General features: G+C 48.9%; 1 protein-coding gene across 1 annotated transcript; it reads left to right on the forward strand.

Annotated features, from left to right (window-relative positions):
• Positions 1 to 16,621, forward strand: LOC119107945 (uncharacterized). Its single transcript, XM_037231538.1, has 5 exons — positions 1 to 21; positions 2,845 to 2,970; positions 12,857 to 12,983; positions 15,218 to 15,386; positions 16,423 to 16,621. Exons 1-5 carry the CDS (start codon positions 1 to 3, stop codon positions 16,619 to 16,621), a joined length of 642 nt encoding a protein of 213 aa, XP_037087433.1.
• The last annotated feature ends 666 nt before the right edge of the window (positions 16,622 to 17,287 follow it).

Raw genomic sequence — 17,287 nt, forward strand, 5'->3', positions numbered from 1 at the left:
ATGCTTCTCGTGCCCCTCCCGGTAAGCTCAACTGATAGAACACGGGATCGCAATCAGAAGACCCTGCTGCGACGTGGCCATGCTCACTAGCAAATAAACGGAACGGACATGGATGAATGACTGCTAACAACTCACACTACTAGCAACTGGCAGCTAACATAACACATAACTGATCTGATATAAACGTCCTGTTCATGGAGGAGAATGAATGAGGCCTTTATAAGCCATTCTTGCTGATTTCATCCTGCAGCAAAGCGCAACGCGCTAAGATTATCCTTATCACAGCCCCCGGCCGCTTGGCAACCCCTTCTTGCCGCTCGACAACAGCACCATCGCCAGTGCATAACGAATAGTGACAAATTTGATTGGCTGGCGCAGGTTGAGCTTTTTGTCGATTTCATGTCATCGGGCACGAAGCTATAACCGGCTCAACCGGTGGGCGCGACACGAATACAGCTCGGGGATTAGCTATATAATCCGGTGGTGCTTAAGTATGGCGACAAAGGTGGGGAAGAATGCAAATGTACAGGAGAGGACTCACGTAGACGGTCAGAAGAGAAGACAGTATCGACGTTTGAAATATCCCTTCTAACCGTTTAGCAAAGACGGAGACTGATACATAACGGTAGACTGAGTTCGCTATAAAAGGCAGCTGGCGACTGCCAATTGGTCATATAGTGTGAAACGCGAGTGGTGTGCAAGACCGTCGTGAAACAGACATCCGACCCTCGTCTTCAGTAACAGGAGCTCTCAACGCGAGGGACAAGCCGAGACCGCTCGACCATCCAGTTTGAGGTTGCGTAGTAGCAGGAGCACATTAAAGAGGGAGGAGAAGGCAGAGGGACATCGGGTGCACGTGCTCCAATATCAGTTTATATATGAATTTGCATACAAGTTATTGTCGATGGTAAACGATCTGGTTAGACTCCTAAAATAAATAAACACAAATTGCGTCCACATCTGTTATGAAAGAGCCTTTGCACGCCTATGGCCTGAAAAATAAATATTCAGTAAACATTTTGCGCTGTACACTAGTCCTATTGGAGAATTATTCATAGTCTCGATGTAGAAAGCTAAGTTGTCCAAAAGCTTATTTTTGTTTTAACACACGCTTGGATGGGATGGGGAGGTCAGTTGATCCCCAAAGGTTTTTACGAAATGGTTTCCGACCGCACCAAATTTGGCATAGCCTTAGGTAAATGAATAGCAGATCGTTTGGTAGCACAAATTTAGATGCACCTTGTAAGGTTGCTGACCTGCGGCAGGCCAAAGTCAGGCCATGGATTCAGCGAAGACAATTTCTAGGGAGCCGTTCTATCTAAGGTAACGGGATATTGTGTGCGTGATGGCCACAGGATGTTGTGTGGGTGATGGCCATGGAGTGCGATACGAATGGTTGTGCACGACAATTGGCTGAGTGAGGTGACCAGTGCATCTAATCCCGTAACACACGTTTGATCTTTTAACACACTTTTGACACGTGACACGTAACACACTTTTGATCTTTATTTCTCAATTTGTCACAAATATTTGCACCACCCTGTCTCTTCTAGGCAAGCTTCTACAGCGGACGTGAGCGGTTTTAAATGTCCCCTCCCCTCTCCCTCCTCGCAGCGGGAGGCTCGCCAGAGCACCTCCACCTAACCAAGAGGGTTCTCTGCACGGTAAGCCTCGGTAGTGGACGTTTTCCACATGGTCGCAGGCTGCAGCGCCTCGCCACCAGTCACCGCTCTCCCTGCAGTTTTACCCCACCACTCAGCCCTCTCCCTGCAGTGTTGTTCCACCACTCAGCCCTCTCCCTGCAGCGCTGCCCCACAACTCAGCCCTCTCCCTGCAGTGTTGCCCCACCACTCAGCCCTCTCCCTGCAGTGTTGCCCCACCACTCAGTCCTCTCTCTGCAGTGTTGCCCCACCACTCGACGCTCTTCCTGCAGTGCTGCCCCACCACTCATCGCTCTCCCTGCGGTGTTGCCCAAGCACTCATCGCTTTCCCTATTTCTCTAAAATAGTCATTTCTTACTGATATATTGTCCCCGGTTGTTATATTGTCCGCATAGTTGTCCCCGGGATACGTGCCCCATTCCTTACCAAATTTGGCGCCTGTATAAATACGTAGATGAATAAATTTGATGTAAAATTCTAGGTAGGCACGTAAAACAAAAGATTAAAAAGGTGCGCTGTTGTTTTACGACACGCAAAATATTGGACGAATCTGTATGCGTCAAACCCGATTTTCAACACGAAAAGGTGTTGTTTGCCCCCCCCCCCTAACCACTGTAAACCCTGTTTACGGCCCTGGCGCTATCTGCAGCTATCGGTACTTCCTATTGGAAAACACGTTGTCGATCATGTCTGGAAAATACCCATCGCTGTTGGTGTGGACTGTTCGAAAATAACGACAATGCTGTGGCAAGACGGGTGAACGCCTTGCCCAACAGGGGCAAGTGAAGAAATGCCAGAGATCAATGAACACCACGTGCAAAAAGTGTTCGGAGGGTGATTTATGAGGCTTGTCAAGCTCAGAAAAATGCGGGTCACTCGCCGATCGGATGCGAATGCTGCTCACTGCGAGCAAGACAGGTTCAATCAACCACTGCACATTGCAAGATGCAAGTGCAGCAATCCAGCAAATTGCACATGCCCGAGGAGTGACTAACTCCGACCAATCCCTATTCTAAAAGATGGACTTCCTTCACCACCGAGGAACACGTCGATGAGGAGGCTTAACGCAGCCGACCGTCTGGAGGCAAGTGGCCGTCGGAACGAACAAGTCATGATCGGTCAGCTAGCAAACGATCGTCGCACCGCTTCTCGATGGCTGCACCGCGTCTGCCGTCGTCTCCAGGAGCCGAGCCCCACGGAGAAATGGCAGCGCACTGTTCCGCTGACGGTGCTAGCAGCCTCGACCAAGGTCTTCCTGTTGACGGCGCTTGGATTCGCCGACAGACGCGGGCCCAGCGGCCAAGGCGTGGTGAGTGCCACGCCAGGCCACTGCCGCTGTTGCTGGCGGATTTCAAGACGAGTGTCGGCGAGCTTACAGCAGGCAATAGCAAGGATATATCTGACCACAAAAAAGTGGCGACAGGCCGACCAGAGATCGGGATGTGATGGCTGGGACAGTGCAGGTGCCTGAAATCTCGTCAGCGACCTGCTTTTCAGCTGTCAAAAAGATGTTTCATCCAGGAAAGTACGGAAACAATCCGATAAAAGGGTCTCAGCCACCTCAAGCAAAACGTAGAGCGGCTCGGTAATGGGCCACTGCTCGCCAGGACATGGATCTGCGCCAAACTGGACACCGACAGGACAGGTCGTCCCGACTTTCTAGTCGAAACAACACTTTTTCGCCTGTGATAAAAGCTGCCCATAGAAGGAGTCCTCGCACGTCACCGGTTTTATGTATCATTCGAGGCAGGTACTTGAGGTTCGACCCGCATTTCACTTGCGTAACATCCACCTGTTTCAGCGTGGTGGTACCTGCATGAATGCGACCTAACGCGCTGGGTGCCCTAACACTCGATCTCACCACGGACAGTAGACAAAAATAACTTCCAACGACATGAGAATTGCACTACAAGTAGGGTAAAATCCTCTCCGGACAATCACCTCCCTAGGGGACCGGATCATTCCAGCTCAAAGACTACGGGCTTCTATGATAGATGTGGTTTGGTTGAAATCAGAGCTCTTTGGTCAGCAAGCAGGAAGCTTTTACATAACACTAAAGGAAATGTTCCACATTTGAAGATGCTGAAGCAGCTGCCAGATATCCTGAAATCAACTCACTTATAACTATTTATGTATCTTCAAGTAGAAAAACTGCTCTAGACACTATTTTTTTAATGTGTATTTGCACTTGAACTTTCTCCATTTAGTGAACATATTCCTCAATACGTCATTGTTTGATCACGTCCTGGAACGTTTGTATGACGCTGAGATACCGCCGAACTAGCCTCGCAAAATTGTCACTTGTAGTGCCTCCAACTCGTAGAGATATGGCAGCACCGGCTGGAAGTGTTCGTTGAGGCAAATGTTATAAGCTCATGCTTTGGCCCTTTCACGTGGTGTTCTCGCACATTTGTTCGTGAGCTTGAAGGAGTTGTTTCACATTTGAAGATATTGAAGGAAGGATCAGATATGATGAAATAAGCTCACTTATAGCTATTGGTATGCCTTTAAGTAGAAAAGATTGCTCCAAAAAACATAATTTGTTTGTTTAGTAAATATGGTCTTCAATGCGGCATTACTTGATAACGTCATTGTGCCTTGCGCAACATTGATTGAGAGGCAATTGACGGCGATTTTATCTGGAGGTCATGCACACGAGCACCATATATGAAGGAATCGACAATTCTTTTTTCTTGGCGTTGCTCCCTGCATGACCGATGGAATGCGTGATTTGGATCGCGTAATTATGGCGTCATTGATAACTGGGTGACCTTGAAATAGTCTCCGCCGAAATAGTCTGCACATCTCTGTGGGCGCGTAGCTCAGAAATTCGACCCGGGTGTCCCACCGGAGCCGACGATCAAGGGCCCGGTTGGAGGGCACAACGGCCGAAGCGCTGGCTATAAGTTACATAAAACATTGCGGCTCGTAGGTTCGTGACCTGAACTATCAGTCAGATGGCCTCTCGCACCGTTCAGGACCCTGAAACAACGCGGGTGTCGAAGATTTGCATTGGCCCGGGCCCCTGAGACATTGTCGTGTGTTCGCTAGTGGCCCCGAGTCTTTCACGATGTTTAAAGAGGTCCCAAGAGAGACGGAAGGGCCGTTCGGGACCAGGGTCGGAAGGCTCCGGGGCCCGAAGGGCTGGTCGTCGGTCGTGTTAAGAACATCCCCCACCCGTAAGGTCGCAACCTCAGATGCCAATCAGAGGGTCTCTGGCTTCAATTGGGGCCACTGGGACATTGTGACCTCTATATCGGCCAGAGACGACCAACACTGAACAGTCGCTGCGTGTCGGTTTGAGCACGGGGGGTTGATTTCCCAAGTACTGACGAGGCCGGGCCCGCGATTTGCATTAGTCGGGGTCACTGAAACTATGAGCGTGTTGGTGAGAGCCCACAGTACCTAACATAGGGTCCTGTGCCGGCAAGTGGCTCGAGTCGCCAGGAGATGTGTTTGAGTCACCGTATTAAACCATTTTTCCGATGGTGGGCCCCGAGAAGAATATTTAAAAGTCACCTTGGCATATATCACGTCGCAATAATGTCATTCAAATCCTGCCATTTCACAGGCCATGCGGCGATCAAGGCCAAGGTTGTCGAAGCGTTAAAAACTTAAAAATCAATTGTTCGAGCCACCTGGCGTTCGTGAGTGCGATTTCCAGATAAAACAGCGTCAGTTGTCTCTCAACCAATGTTGTGCAAGGCACGACGACGTAACCAAACCATAGCACATTAACGGGCATATTTTCTAAACAGAGATATTTGCTGTTTAGAGTCGTCTTTTTCACTTAAAAAGGATACCAGTAGTTTTAAGTGAGCTTGCTCCATAATATATGATGATGGCTTTAACGCGCGCCGGGTAGCCGGTTGGATACCCTTCGCTCGGGTGGGAGGCAATTTGACCCACTGAGATCTTAAAATTAAGAGAGCCAGAGACACTAAACTCACAGGGTGTATTGGCCTGCACGTGAATGAACTTTGGTCAAAGTTTGAGTTTCCTAGGTCATGACCTTCGGGTCAAATAAGGTGAAAAAGCCAAATTCCAGACTGGTGTCCAAAGTGCCTCCAGATCCTAGACACCTGTTCTTAGAAAAAAATGTGCTCATTTAAGTTGCATGACCTTGTTTGACCTTTCGAAGGTCATGGTGACCAAAATCATACAAGAGTGCTGTGAGTTTTGCATCTGAAAAAGTGAAAACAAAGGTCACGCTTTGCAGCATGTCCCTAAAAACTAAACCTTGACTTGTGTCATTTCAGGTCAATGACCTATTATGACTTTTAGGGAATCCATGTAGGATGTATAATGCGGTTCCTATTAAAAATAAATACGAAATGAACACCAGAAACTACTCCATACAGCAAGCCCTAGAGTAACGAAGCAGGCTGGTTTTGTCCTTAGCCCAACCTTCATGCCTGATCTTTGGTCAATGAATTTTGTTTTCTCATTCGGCTGTTATGTTTCCTAAGAAATTATGTCAGAGATCTGTGACTTCATCCAACACTCCTGCATCAGAATGAACGATTCCCTAAAAACTGATGCTGCTGAATCCATCGCCTTACTTTCACCTACCGTTGGTCAGCGACCTTACAAACTGCATCTATATTTTTGATACCATATCACCTGCTATCCAGTTGTCTACAACAATGCAAAATTTGGCTGCGCCGCGCCATCCGGAAACTACTCCGGAAAAGCCGTCTGGAGGAGAAGTCAAATTGACCCCACCCGAGGGTGTGTAAATATCTTCAAATTTTAAGCATTCCATTAAATTGGCGCCTGCACGCTGGAGCTGATGACGGATTACCGCAACGCTCAGCGCCTGTCTAGGCGCAATGCACTGAGGGTAACTGTTTTATAACGAATTCAGTTCATCAAAGTCTAGAATCTGCTTTGCAACTTTTTGACCGGCGCTTCTTGCAACGTTGAAGCAAAAATATCTACTGCCAAGCCCACAGCGACAAAAATTTCCTTCAAATGCCTGACCAGCGCGACCCCACAAAATGCTGTGAACGTCCGATGGAAATTCCTACGAATGTTTAATGAGTGGTAGAAGCGTGGAACTGGGTGATGTAAGCATCAGCTGGAACGAACCGGGTCGGACCGCGTGAACCTATCCCCGCTCGGCCTTTGCACTGTTATTCTGTCCGGAGGAGTAGAAATTGTCCCTCACCGCTCGATATTTCTGAAAAATGTTTGACGTCAAAGCTTGGGCATGTCCTGAGGCAATCTTAGTGACGTCGTATACCCCGTGAGAACTATGCCATCAATACTGGACTGCAGGTGTGGATGGGGAATATAACGAACTAGGGAGGTCATAAGAAACGGGCTAATGGTGATGTGTATTATTGTATCCATTTCAAGTTTGACATATCCAAGATCATACGGCTTACTTGAAAAGTCTTCTGGACAAGGATTACAAGTCATGCACGATCGTGCATTGACGAAGCCGGGAATATCCATATGGTTTGGTGTCCATGTGAAGACATGTTTAATACTGAAGTGAACACTTTACATCAGTTCACACAGTCCATATATAGTCACTATACTCATGGACCGAGTGATAACACTCAACTTAACCAAGCACGTGTCTATGTTTCAGAGGCGTATCAATGCCCTGAACATGGAGGGACAAACCAGGGGTGTTAAAGGTGTATTTTTTGTCGCCGACTGAATTTCTGGATGCAAAATTGCCACCAGCAGCGTAATGCGATACCATATGACACGAAATGGTAATGAATTCCATGCCACCAAATCCATCCCCAGCAGCGTCTCAGGAATCATTCTATCAGCGAGAGCACTTTTCATAACCGCAATTTTCAATAAGATGCACACGACCAAAACACTCAATTATACGACGACCTTCAAATACTGTCAGGATAAGTGAGGCTGCTAGCAAAGAAGACACACCTGCCCTAGGCTATGGGATAGCCCAATCACTACAGCAGCTTTCTCCTACTTACGGGACTGCCGGGGCCTCACGTTTGAACTCCGTCTACCGCCGGATTTGCTTTCTTCGACCGCGAAAAAGCAACAAAGGATCTCAATAGTCGGGACACCAGCACACATGGCAGCATTCGAGCCGCTGGCAAGCAACACTGGGGATGACGTCCAATATGCGGGCCTCCTCGAGACCATGTCCCCTTATCAAAATCATGCGTGCGCTTCGAGCCCCATCTCAGCCGTCATCAAACTGTCCACCATACCCTAGGCATGCTCCAAGCCTGACGCGACAGTGTTGCCTGTAAGGCGCCTTTCGCCGTGCCCCAACGAGTAAGTTACACTGAAATTTGTCAATAACCTCACATCAGGCTGTTAGTTCTTTCTGAGCAACATACTCGCCCTGATCGGAGGGGAGGTGGGGCCATGTGGCGCTCCCTCTCCCCCTTAAGGTTTTCTGGGGATGCCAGTCCGGCATATTGTGGATTCGCGCCCAAATCTTTGTCATCCCCTGGGGCATGTAATGCGCGCATGCTGACGCCAAAAACGTGTCCCTAGTCATCCTGGTCTCGAAGAAGCGATGCATTTTACGAGGACTGCAAGACGATCCAAGACCGGCCGGGGGCGGCACGCGGCAAGCGTCGATTCTGCGGACCGCGCGCGGAGGGCGAGCTGTTGCATTTGCGAAACCCTACATCATGAATACAGGCTCGAAACAGATAAAATTGCATGTCACTGTACTCATATTTGAACAAGAAACACGCTTCTCTAAGTTTTGTGTTTCTACACTGTGTAGGCTTGTGTATACGAGCGTACAAAGCGAAAATACCTTGATTTTCAGAAAATTTGGCCTTAAACTTGGTCTAGTGTGATCGGTTAGCAGAATGAGATTTGTTACCAATCGCGAGGCTTCGTTAAAGACAGTTCACTGTTGTTTTTTGCGAGTCTCTGCCTTACTTAGTTTGCAAACGGCATGGGATCGCCTCCCGCCCCATCAGTCCGCGTTATGAAAACCAGCGAATTAGGGTAGGGGTTAAAATTATTGGCTACCATCCTTTTTTACTTAGCTTAAATAGGTTGGTGAAAATTCCGTATTCTAGATCACAAAAATATTAGCTGTAACAGCAGCATGACACACATTCTTACTTACAACCAGGCATTGCTAGAAATTCACTTAACAAACCAAATTGCCCTTTGCATGCTAAGAAGCATACACATTTAAGGTTGCCTGTGTTGATTGCCATGCATAATGTAGGAATGTCAATTGAAATGAATTTCTGGGGCCCTACCCAACTAGCATGTTTGGTTGGGCCGCCTCAATGTGGGTTCCTTCCCTCCTCCCAGCACTTCTGGCTCAAAGAATACAACAATATATTAGAAATTCAAACCATAGCACAAGGCCACCTTCACGGGACTTAATGCATTGAGCATGACCCATCGGCTGCTACCCTCCTCAAAAATGCATAAAAATTGACACTCTTGTCATTATGCTATGGTCACATAAACTATGTCTATTCATATCATAAAAAGAGGCTGCATATAATGTGGGCCATCTGCCTTCACAATCCGTTCCTAACGTGCACAGTATTTATGCTAGGGGTTTCATCAGGGCAATTTTCCATTCGATATTAGCAAAACAGTGATAAAATGTACCACATTTGCACCCATGCAAGTGTCATGCTCAGAAGTGCAAAGAAAATATGTATGTGAATGAGCACTGTAGAATAAATCCCTTCCTATCAGCTAGATGCTATCATCAGCAAATAGCAAACATTGTCTTCAAAGACAACCAAACGTCAATCTTTCCCTAAACTAATAATACACTTGAACCAAAATACCACAAAACATCCTGTTATTTCATTAAATCTCCTGGAAAAGGGAGAGATGGCAATGAAACCTGTATGCCCCTCTACCTCCCTCCTCAATACCTATTCCTCACTTGCATATATATATATATATATATATATATATATATATATATATATATATACATATCCAGCAATTAATATTCATAGAAGCAAAAGGCTGAACCGTGAATGAATAGGCTAATAAAATGTTATCAAAACATTAATGAATTAATTGCAATTCAGGCGGGGTAGAGGTTTTCAAGATAGATCGGGGAAATAGTGAAAAACTATGCCAACTTCCTCCAAAATATGGATCTTTCGCAGTTTGGCACACTTTTTACAAATTTAGGGGGAGGGCTGGAACACTGAACTGAAAAGGAAACTAGCTACATCCTTCATATGTAGATACATGTGAATGGTAACCATTCTCAATCAGGTCAAGAGCAAAAATGGTATAAATTGGCACTTCAAAACCCTTATCACCTTCTCTCAGCCCTTCTTTGAGGAGTGCCATCAGACTTCAGACATCGACCCACCGTCCTTTTTAAATGTGGCAGCTTGTGACAGTTGCAGTGAGCCGACAGCTCCTATAGTATCTGAAAAGGCGGTCTGGATAATCACAAGCCAACTTCTACCTTGATCGGATCATGTCAAAACTTACCCTAAACTGTCAATGCCTCCATTCACTGAGGACAAGATGCTGAATCGCGGCACCGCCAACGGAGTAAGCAAAGCCCGACAGTCAAACCCTAGGCAGGTCTTCATGACTGCAATGGGAATGCCGCTTGAAAAGTCGCAGTGCATTAAAGGTCACCACCCACCTCATATCAATCGCATCACAACGGTTGAAACATGCTTTTGCGGTTAGATGGATCCTCATATGTAAATATGTTTCAGTATGTTATACTGTCTGGTTTGGGACACTGAGAGTCGGCTGGTAAAAACAGCGAGTCGGCCGACCGGCCGGGGGTAGGAAATACACTGATTTGTTGCCGATCTGTCACCGAGTCGGGCAACCAACTAAAAGTCGTGGGATAATTTTGTCGCCGGATCGGGATGAAACCTTAAAAGATGCCATGGTGCCGTAAAGTACGTGTGGCGAAATGCACTACCATGAAGGCGTAATATCTATGCATGGAGACGTCATGTTGGGTTTTGCGGTGTGTGCTTATTATTAGCTGTGTGCTGTATTATGTGTGTTGTATTAGTAACCGTCACCGAAATTTTCCGTCAAAAACATGTTGGAACCAAGCTTCGCGTGCATATATACATTTTTGTCTCCGACACCAATTCGGCAGGTTTTACCACCCCTGGGACAAACCATCTAAAAATGTGTCTCTGAATCCGCAGTTGGCATTCGAATGTTTGCAATGCTGTACCAAGATGACTTTACTGTTTAAACAGTATGTGTATCATGGTTCAGAGTGGCTCACAGGAGGAGACCTGAGATGCACCGTATTTGGTTTCATGGAAGGAAGTAAATGTGCCGCCCCAAAAACAGTCCTGCAGCTCCTTGAAGTGTATGGATAGGAATAAATAATACACTGCCGGAAGCACAATTAAAATAAGGCAACTTACCGAGTTTCAAAGACCATTCCCACGCGAATACTGTGCAAAAAAAGTTCATGGGGGGGGGCTGTGGGAATTGTCTCCCGGACGGAAATATGCTTTTTGTAGAATTTGACGGAAAGTACCAGAGAGTGCAATACCTTGCAATGCTGTTACTTTTAAAAAGTATCCCCTGAATATGATGTTATGGCTATAAAGCATTCCACGACATACGTGTCACTGTTATTAAACAGGATCTTTCAGCAAGAGACTTTCAAACGCACACTGGGGTTTAGAAAACGGTTCGTTCTGGAACACCGCACTGTAAAATGCGTACCCCTACGTTTGCTAATGCAGGAGGCCCGGCCCGGAGGACAGACCCGGAGTATTTAAAGTCGCGACGGTCAGAATATATTCCAGCCATTGCAATGGTCCGCGTCTGGCTGTTCTCTATGTCTGTCGTTTGTCGCTGACAACAATGTGTTTTTAGCGTTGGCGGCAAAGCTTTTACAGCAAATAGAACAACTGAAACGAGAATGTCAAGTTGTTCGACATAACTATTGTTTCCAAAAGCCTTTGAAAGCGATTCGTGAAATTCAGCAGACTTTTATCAACCATCTCATTCATGCCTCACGAACGTCTTTTAACTTCATGCCTTGTGTTATCTTCACGGCTGCCATATCGTCGTAAGTTAGGGGCTTTATGCAGCACGTCAAAACAATAATCTTAAGCGATCAAAAATCTATGTAAAATCCTCCATCTTGCTGAAATGGGATGACGACGTTCTCAACAATGTCACTGACTGTGTCTTCAGGATGAGAAATGCTATTGCTTCCAGTGCCTTCAGTCTTCGTGGTACGTTATTTAAAATGCAGGAATCAATGTTCTCACTCTTCAAACCAGAAGAAACCCGTTGTGATTAACACGAGATTCGTCAACATATTCCATTGCACACGAGACAATTGCAGGCAACGATGAGACAAATTGTAGGCAAACAAAATGCTCATTTCTTGCATTTTGTTGTAAAAAAACTAGTCTCTCAGATTTCTTGAAGCCTCATTGGAATGAAATATCGCAGCATTGTTGTGCCAAATTGCCTACATCTTGTCTTGCGTTCAAATATGACGTGAGAGTGGCTCTCAGTTGTGCTCAAGACTCAGCCCAGCAGCTTAGACGGCAATTAGCTTTTTAAATCAAATCGATAGCAGCCAACGACCGAACCAGTTAGACGCGCAGAGGAACCGGATATCTCCGCATCCCACAGAGGGCAACAGCCTGCGAGACATTTGAAACGGCCATGCGTCATGAGTTTGACAACCATCAACGACCTCACAACTAACCATGCATCAGATGACTTTATTCCAAAGCCAGGTCGGTGAGACACATTTCCTCCGTCATTTTTTACATAGAAGAGAGAAGAGAGAGAGAAGGAGAGAGAGAGAGAGAGAGAGAGAGAGAGAGAGAGAGAGAGAGAGAGAGAGAGAGAGAGAGAGAGAGAGAGAGAGAGAGAGAGAGAGAGAGAGAGAGAGAGAGAGAGAGAGAGAGAGAGAGAGAGAGAGAGAGAGAGAGAGAGAGAGAGAGAGAGAGAGAGAGAGAGAGAGAGAGAGAGAGAGAGAGAGAGAGAGAGAGAGAGAGAGAGAGAGAGAGAGAGACGTGGGGGGGGGGGGGGGAGAATTGCATTAAGAGCGAGGAAGTAGTAAGAGCGGGAGGGAAGAGTGTGTGCAATGAGAGCACTTTGACCCGCAAATATCCTCTGCACCAGGGGCACCACCCATCCCTCCTCGTGTCCCAGATATGCCGCCGCCCAGCGCCGGTCCGACCGGCCCGGCCCCGCCGCTGGGGGCATCCCGCTCTGGCTCGCAGCCCGGCCCAGCGTTGGAGGAGCAACACCTGCGGGACGGCTACGGTGCCTTGACGGCCACCGTGTTCCTCTCCTCCGTTTCGGTCGGCGCCAACCTGCTCAACGTGCCGCAGGGCATGGCCCATCTTGGTGAGTCGGGTCACGGGGCGGCACGACCCGGCGTGCTCGGGAGGCGCGGCGGCGAGCGTCGGGCCCGGGCGGCAGGCGCCTGGCAGAGCGCCGTCGGTCGATCAGGAAGCTTAGGGCGCAGCGTTGTTCACTGTCGCTCCATATCCCAGCCCTCCCCGCACGTGAGCAGACATGGGTTGTTTTTAAATGTGGGCAAAGGCGTTGCCCATTCGCGACTGTTTTTCCCCATGCAATTTTAGGACCCATATGGTCATTAACGCGGCAATCTTTCACACGGGTTGCAGCGGGACAACCGATCGGGCATGTAGACCTACCCAATCTCGGTTGTAGGTCAAGCATCGCCAAGCCTTGAACAACGAAGCCCCTCTGCAGAGTACTTCAATTTGCAACTACTGTTCCTAATCCGTGTAATCTTAAACTGCGCTCACAATCTCGAAAATGCGATAAAAATCACGACAGGTTTGCGTTGCTCGTCGGAGGCAGCACCGCCTTGTAAATCGCACCAGAAGTAAAAAAAAATCGTCAAAATTCACATATTGATGTTGACGTAATTAAGGCAGGCGTGTAATGCATTGTTATTGTGAAACGAAACGGATACTTTGATAATACCAGCGATGTATTAGTGTATAAAATGCTGCTGGAGGCGACCTCATTGTGACTGATCCCGAAGCTTTTGTTCGGTACAGCCAACCCGGCGTCAGCGCTGAAGCTCTGCTGTCTTGCCTCTCTTCCGATAATTGTTGTGTATGCTCTTGCATGGGTTTGTTGCCCGGGAGAGGGTGGTGCGAACCGGTTGGGAGCGGATCTCCACCACCTGAGCTGCACAGTCGGCATGCGGGTCTGCGGGTCACACATCACGTTGCGTCCACCGAAATACAATCCCTTGAGGTTGTCTGAGTACCAGCTCAGTCGCAGCTTTCCTCGTAGAATTCATTTCGCTTGCATACAAAAGTTATGTGGTGTTCAATCAGACAAAGGATGACGGAACAACATTTACGCATTAAACACCATAGTTACCGTTACCTGTGGTCTTGGCACGTTTCTCTGCTCGGTTGGATGCCTCCCTTGCCTTAGACGTTGTCTCACAGGAGGCAACAGATGCCTCGCTTTTTCAAATTGCTTGACACAACATCGAATGTTTGGGACTTTTTTTGGCCCACCCTTTGTTAATTTGGCAATAAACAAACGCAGGTACACCCGGAAATTCTCCAGCAGTGGCTGCGTTTTGCCAATTAATGCTTCCTACGAAGCTAGGGCGAAACCGCCAGACCATGGTTGCGAGATGGAAGATATTTCAGTCCCACTCTTTCCTTATCACCCTTTATGCCTGATGCTAATACTGAGCGTTATCGGCCGTCCCAGATCGCCAGCGACGGTGCCGCTGCTGCAGAGATCGGCTGACAGGCATTTACCACCTGCCGATGTTGTGGTTGCATTTAGCGGGCTTATCGCGATTTGTAATGTCGCGCCAATGACATAGATGATCTAGGGAATGCGCCGCATCTAGGAAATTAGAGAAGTTAACAAAGAATTTGTGCATGTTCCGGTGAACCACATTTAAGCCAGGCAGGAGTACACAGTGCTTCTTATGCTGAGTATGGGTTTTAGGTTCATAGGTCATGAATTTGCTATCCTATGGTGTTTTCTCATTGGCCCTGTTTTGACGCGATGGAAATGCAATTCACAAATGCCCTCCAGCTAACGCATTCTGCTTGCTACTGCCCCCCCCCCCTTCCCCTCCCCCTCCCCCTCCTCCTCTTGGTGTTGTCAATATCCTGCCAGTTCGTGGAATCCCCATCGCTGTGCAGTTCCTCATGCCAGCCCACTACTGACGCACTGTTTATATCCACTGCGCCGTGTTGTTATCGTCCAATGCCCGTGCCGTCTATTTCCTCAGCCCGTGCTGTCCGTGTTTACTGCCCGTGCTGTGCATGTTCACTGCCCGTACTGTTCATGTTCTTTATCCATGCTGTGCACACCACGCCTCGCGTGCTGAGCGACATCGCTCGCCGCCGCCCGCCGCATCCGCCAATGCCTGACACATGCCGCCAGCTGTTATCATGTTCTGTCTGTGTTCTGCCGAGCGACGCCACCGGCATGACGCCAGCTGCCGTCCTGCTGTGTCTGTGTCTTGCCCAGCGGTGTCGTTAGCCGACACCAGCTGCCGTCCTGCTGTGTCCATGTTCTGCTGGGCGGTGCCGCCGACCTGACACCGGCGACCGGCTGGGCCCCAGGCTGGCTGGCGGTGCCTTTTGTGCTGGTACTGTCCCTGCAAAGCTGCTTCACCTCCCACCTGCTGGCCTGCTGCTGGACCATGGTGGAGGCGCTGGACCCGGCGCTCAGCGGACCCGTGCACCAGCCGTACCCGCTGATCGCCGACCGCGTTCTTGGAACCTGGGCGAGGTCGGTCAGGCAGCTAGAGAAGGGCCGGCCTGGGCAAGGTCGGTCGGGCTGCTAGAGAAGGGCCAGCCTGGGCAAGGTCAGTCTGGATGCTAGAGAAGGGTCAGCCTGGGCAAGGTTAGTCGGGCTGCTAGAGAAGGGCCGGCCTGGGCAAGGTCAGTCGGGCTGCTAGAGAAGGGCCAGCCTGGGCAAGGTCAGTCGGGCTGCCAGAGGAGGGCCAGCCTGGGCAAGGTCAGTCGGACTGCCAGAGAAGGGCCGGCCTGGGCAAGGTCAGTCGAGCTGCTAGAGAAGGGCCAGCCTGGGCAAGGTCGGTCAAGTTGCTAGAGAAGGGCCAGCCTGGGCAAGGTCAGTCGGGCTGCCAGAGGAGGGCCAGCCTGGGCAAGGTCAGTCGGACTGCCAGAGAAGGGCCGGCCTGGGCAAGGTCAGTCGGGCTGCTAGAGAAGGGCCAGCCTGGGCAAGGTCGGTCAACTTGCTAGAGAAGGGCCAGCCTGGGCAAGGTCAGTCGGGCTGCTCGAGAAGAATCTTTGGTCACTGGAGCCCGACAACCTTGAGTCAGATCAGCTAATTCATCAGAGTGGGATGACCCAGAGCCACCAGAATCCGGTGGCACCGGGTCAGGTCAGCTGGGTCAGCAGGGGACGGGCGTCTCGGGCCAGTTTGGATGGGTCACCAAACCACTGGGACCCTGCTCGTGTCCTGGTGAGAGCGGCTTGTCAGAGGATTGAAGCCTGGCATTTGAAACGTGCATAGAGACGAGCAGAATGCTAGATGAGTGGTTGGCAAGACAAATGCCTGCTGAGACTGGTTTTGCATCAAATCGTTAATCTAAACATGGGGATATCGTTAATCTAAATGGGGCGATGTTAGTTGGTCACCCGCCCACTGGCTGCCAATTCGATGCCTGAGCCTGTAATGCACGGAGCCGGGTGCCGTGAGGTCAAGTAACAATGAAACGGTGATGTTGTACACTCTTGGCATTGATAATTATCATCATACTCCGTTCAGGCGCGTGACACCGTTGATGGTGGCGATGTTGCAGACACATGACTTCACTGACGGTGATGGCCGTCGACACGCTGACATCCGTCATGCTGCTCGTGCTGGCCTCGGACCTGGTGGCCACCATCATCACCTACGCCTTCCCCCGCGCCGAGCCGACCATCTGCTTGATGATCATCTTATTGGCGACCTTCCTCTGCCCCTTTACCTGGTTCCAGTCGCCGAAAAACTTCTGGTAAGTCATAACTTGTAACGTGAGGAGGTTTTGCAATCACGCGTTCAATGTGAATGTTGGAGGTTGTGGGACTTCTTTAGCGATTGGGCTGCTCTTCGACAAAACTCGTTGTTAAAATGTTATGTCCAATCATTAATGAATTGGCATTTCAAGCACTCTACAGGACACTTATTCTTGTCTCTAATGTTGTAGGTGATCGGTAGACGATTTCTGAAATTCCGATCAGAACTATTTTTGTCCGCGTTCACAATCTACTTCGTTCTGTTGCATACTCTGTTGAAACTATATAAAGCTCTGCTCCGTCCAGCCAAGTCCTGCTGCAGACTTGTTTCCTGTCTCCACCTGGAGGCTCAGGTCGGCTCTACGGTGCCAAGCATCCAGTGACTTAGTGACAACTTTGCAAACGTGTTTTTGTTGAGGCAACAAGGAAGCTGACGATCTGCTAGTTTGGATGTATATGTGCATTGGCCTTGAGTAGTGCATGACCTGATCATGCTTTTCGTGTAATAGCGTGCCAACGCTAGCAGGTTTTTGTGCTCTTTTTCGTCCTTTACACGGATATCATCCAGCAGGCAAGCTACAGTGCATCCGCATTGCGGAAATGAGATGCATCGCAGTGACAGCGCTATGGCCTATTCGCAAAGCGGTAAACGTGAGCAAACCCGGAAGC

This window comes from Pollicipes pollicipes, unplaced genomic scaffold, assembly GCF_011947565.3.
Source record: "Pollicipes pollicipes isolate AB1234 unplaced genomic scaffold, Ppol_2.1 Scaffold_6686;HRSCAF=7923_pilon_pilon_pilon, whole genome shotgun sequence".
Taxonomy (NCBI): domain Eukaryota; kingdom Metazoa; phylum Arthropoda; class Thecostraca; order Pollicipedomorpha; family Pollicipedidae; genus Pollicipes; species Pollicipes pollicipes.

Bases quoted from the DNA above. Each gene is read 5' to 3' on its own strand.
- LOC119107945 (XM_037231538.1), top strand. From the start codon at position 1: ATGCTTCTCGTGCCCCTCCCG. The intron at 2,971-12,856 runs GTGAGTGCCACG...TCTGGCTCGCAG, and splicing joins GGCCCAGCGGCCAAGGCGTG to CCCGGCCCAGCGTTGGAGGA. The intron at 15,387-16,422 runs GTCGGTCAGGCA...GCGATGTTGCAG, and splicing joins GTTCTTGGAACCTGGGCGAG to ACACATGACTTCACTGACGG.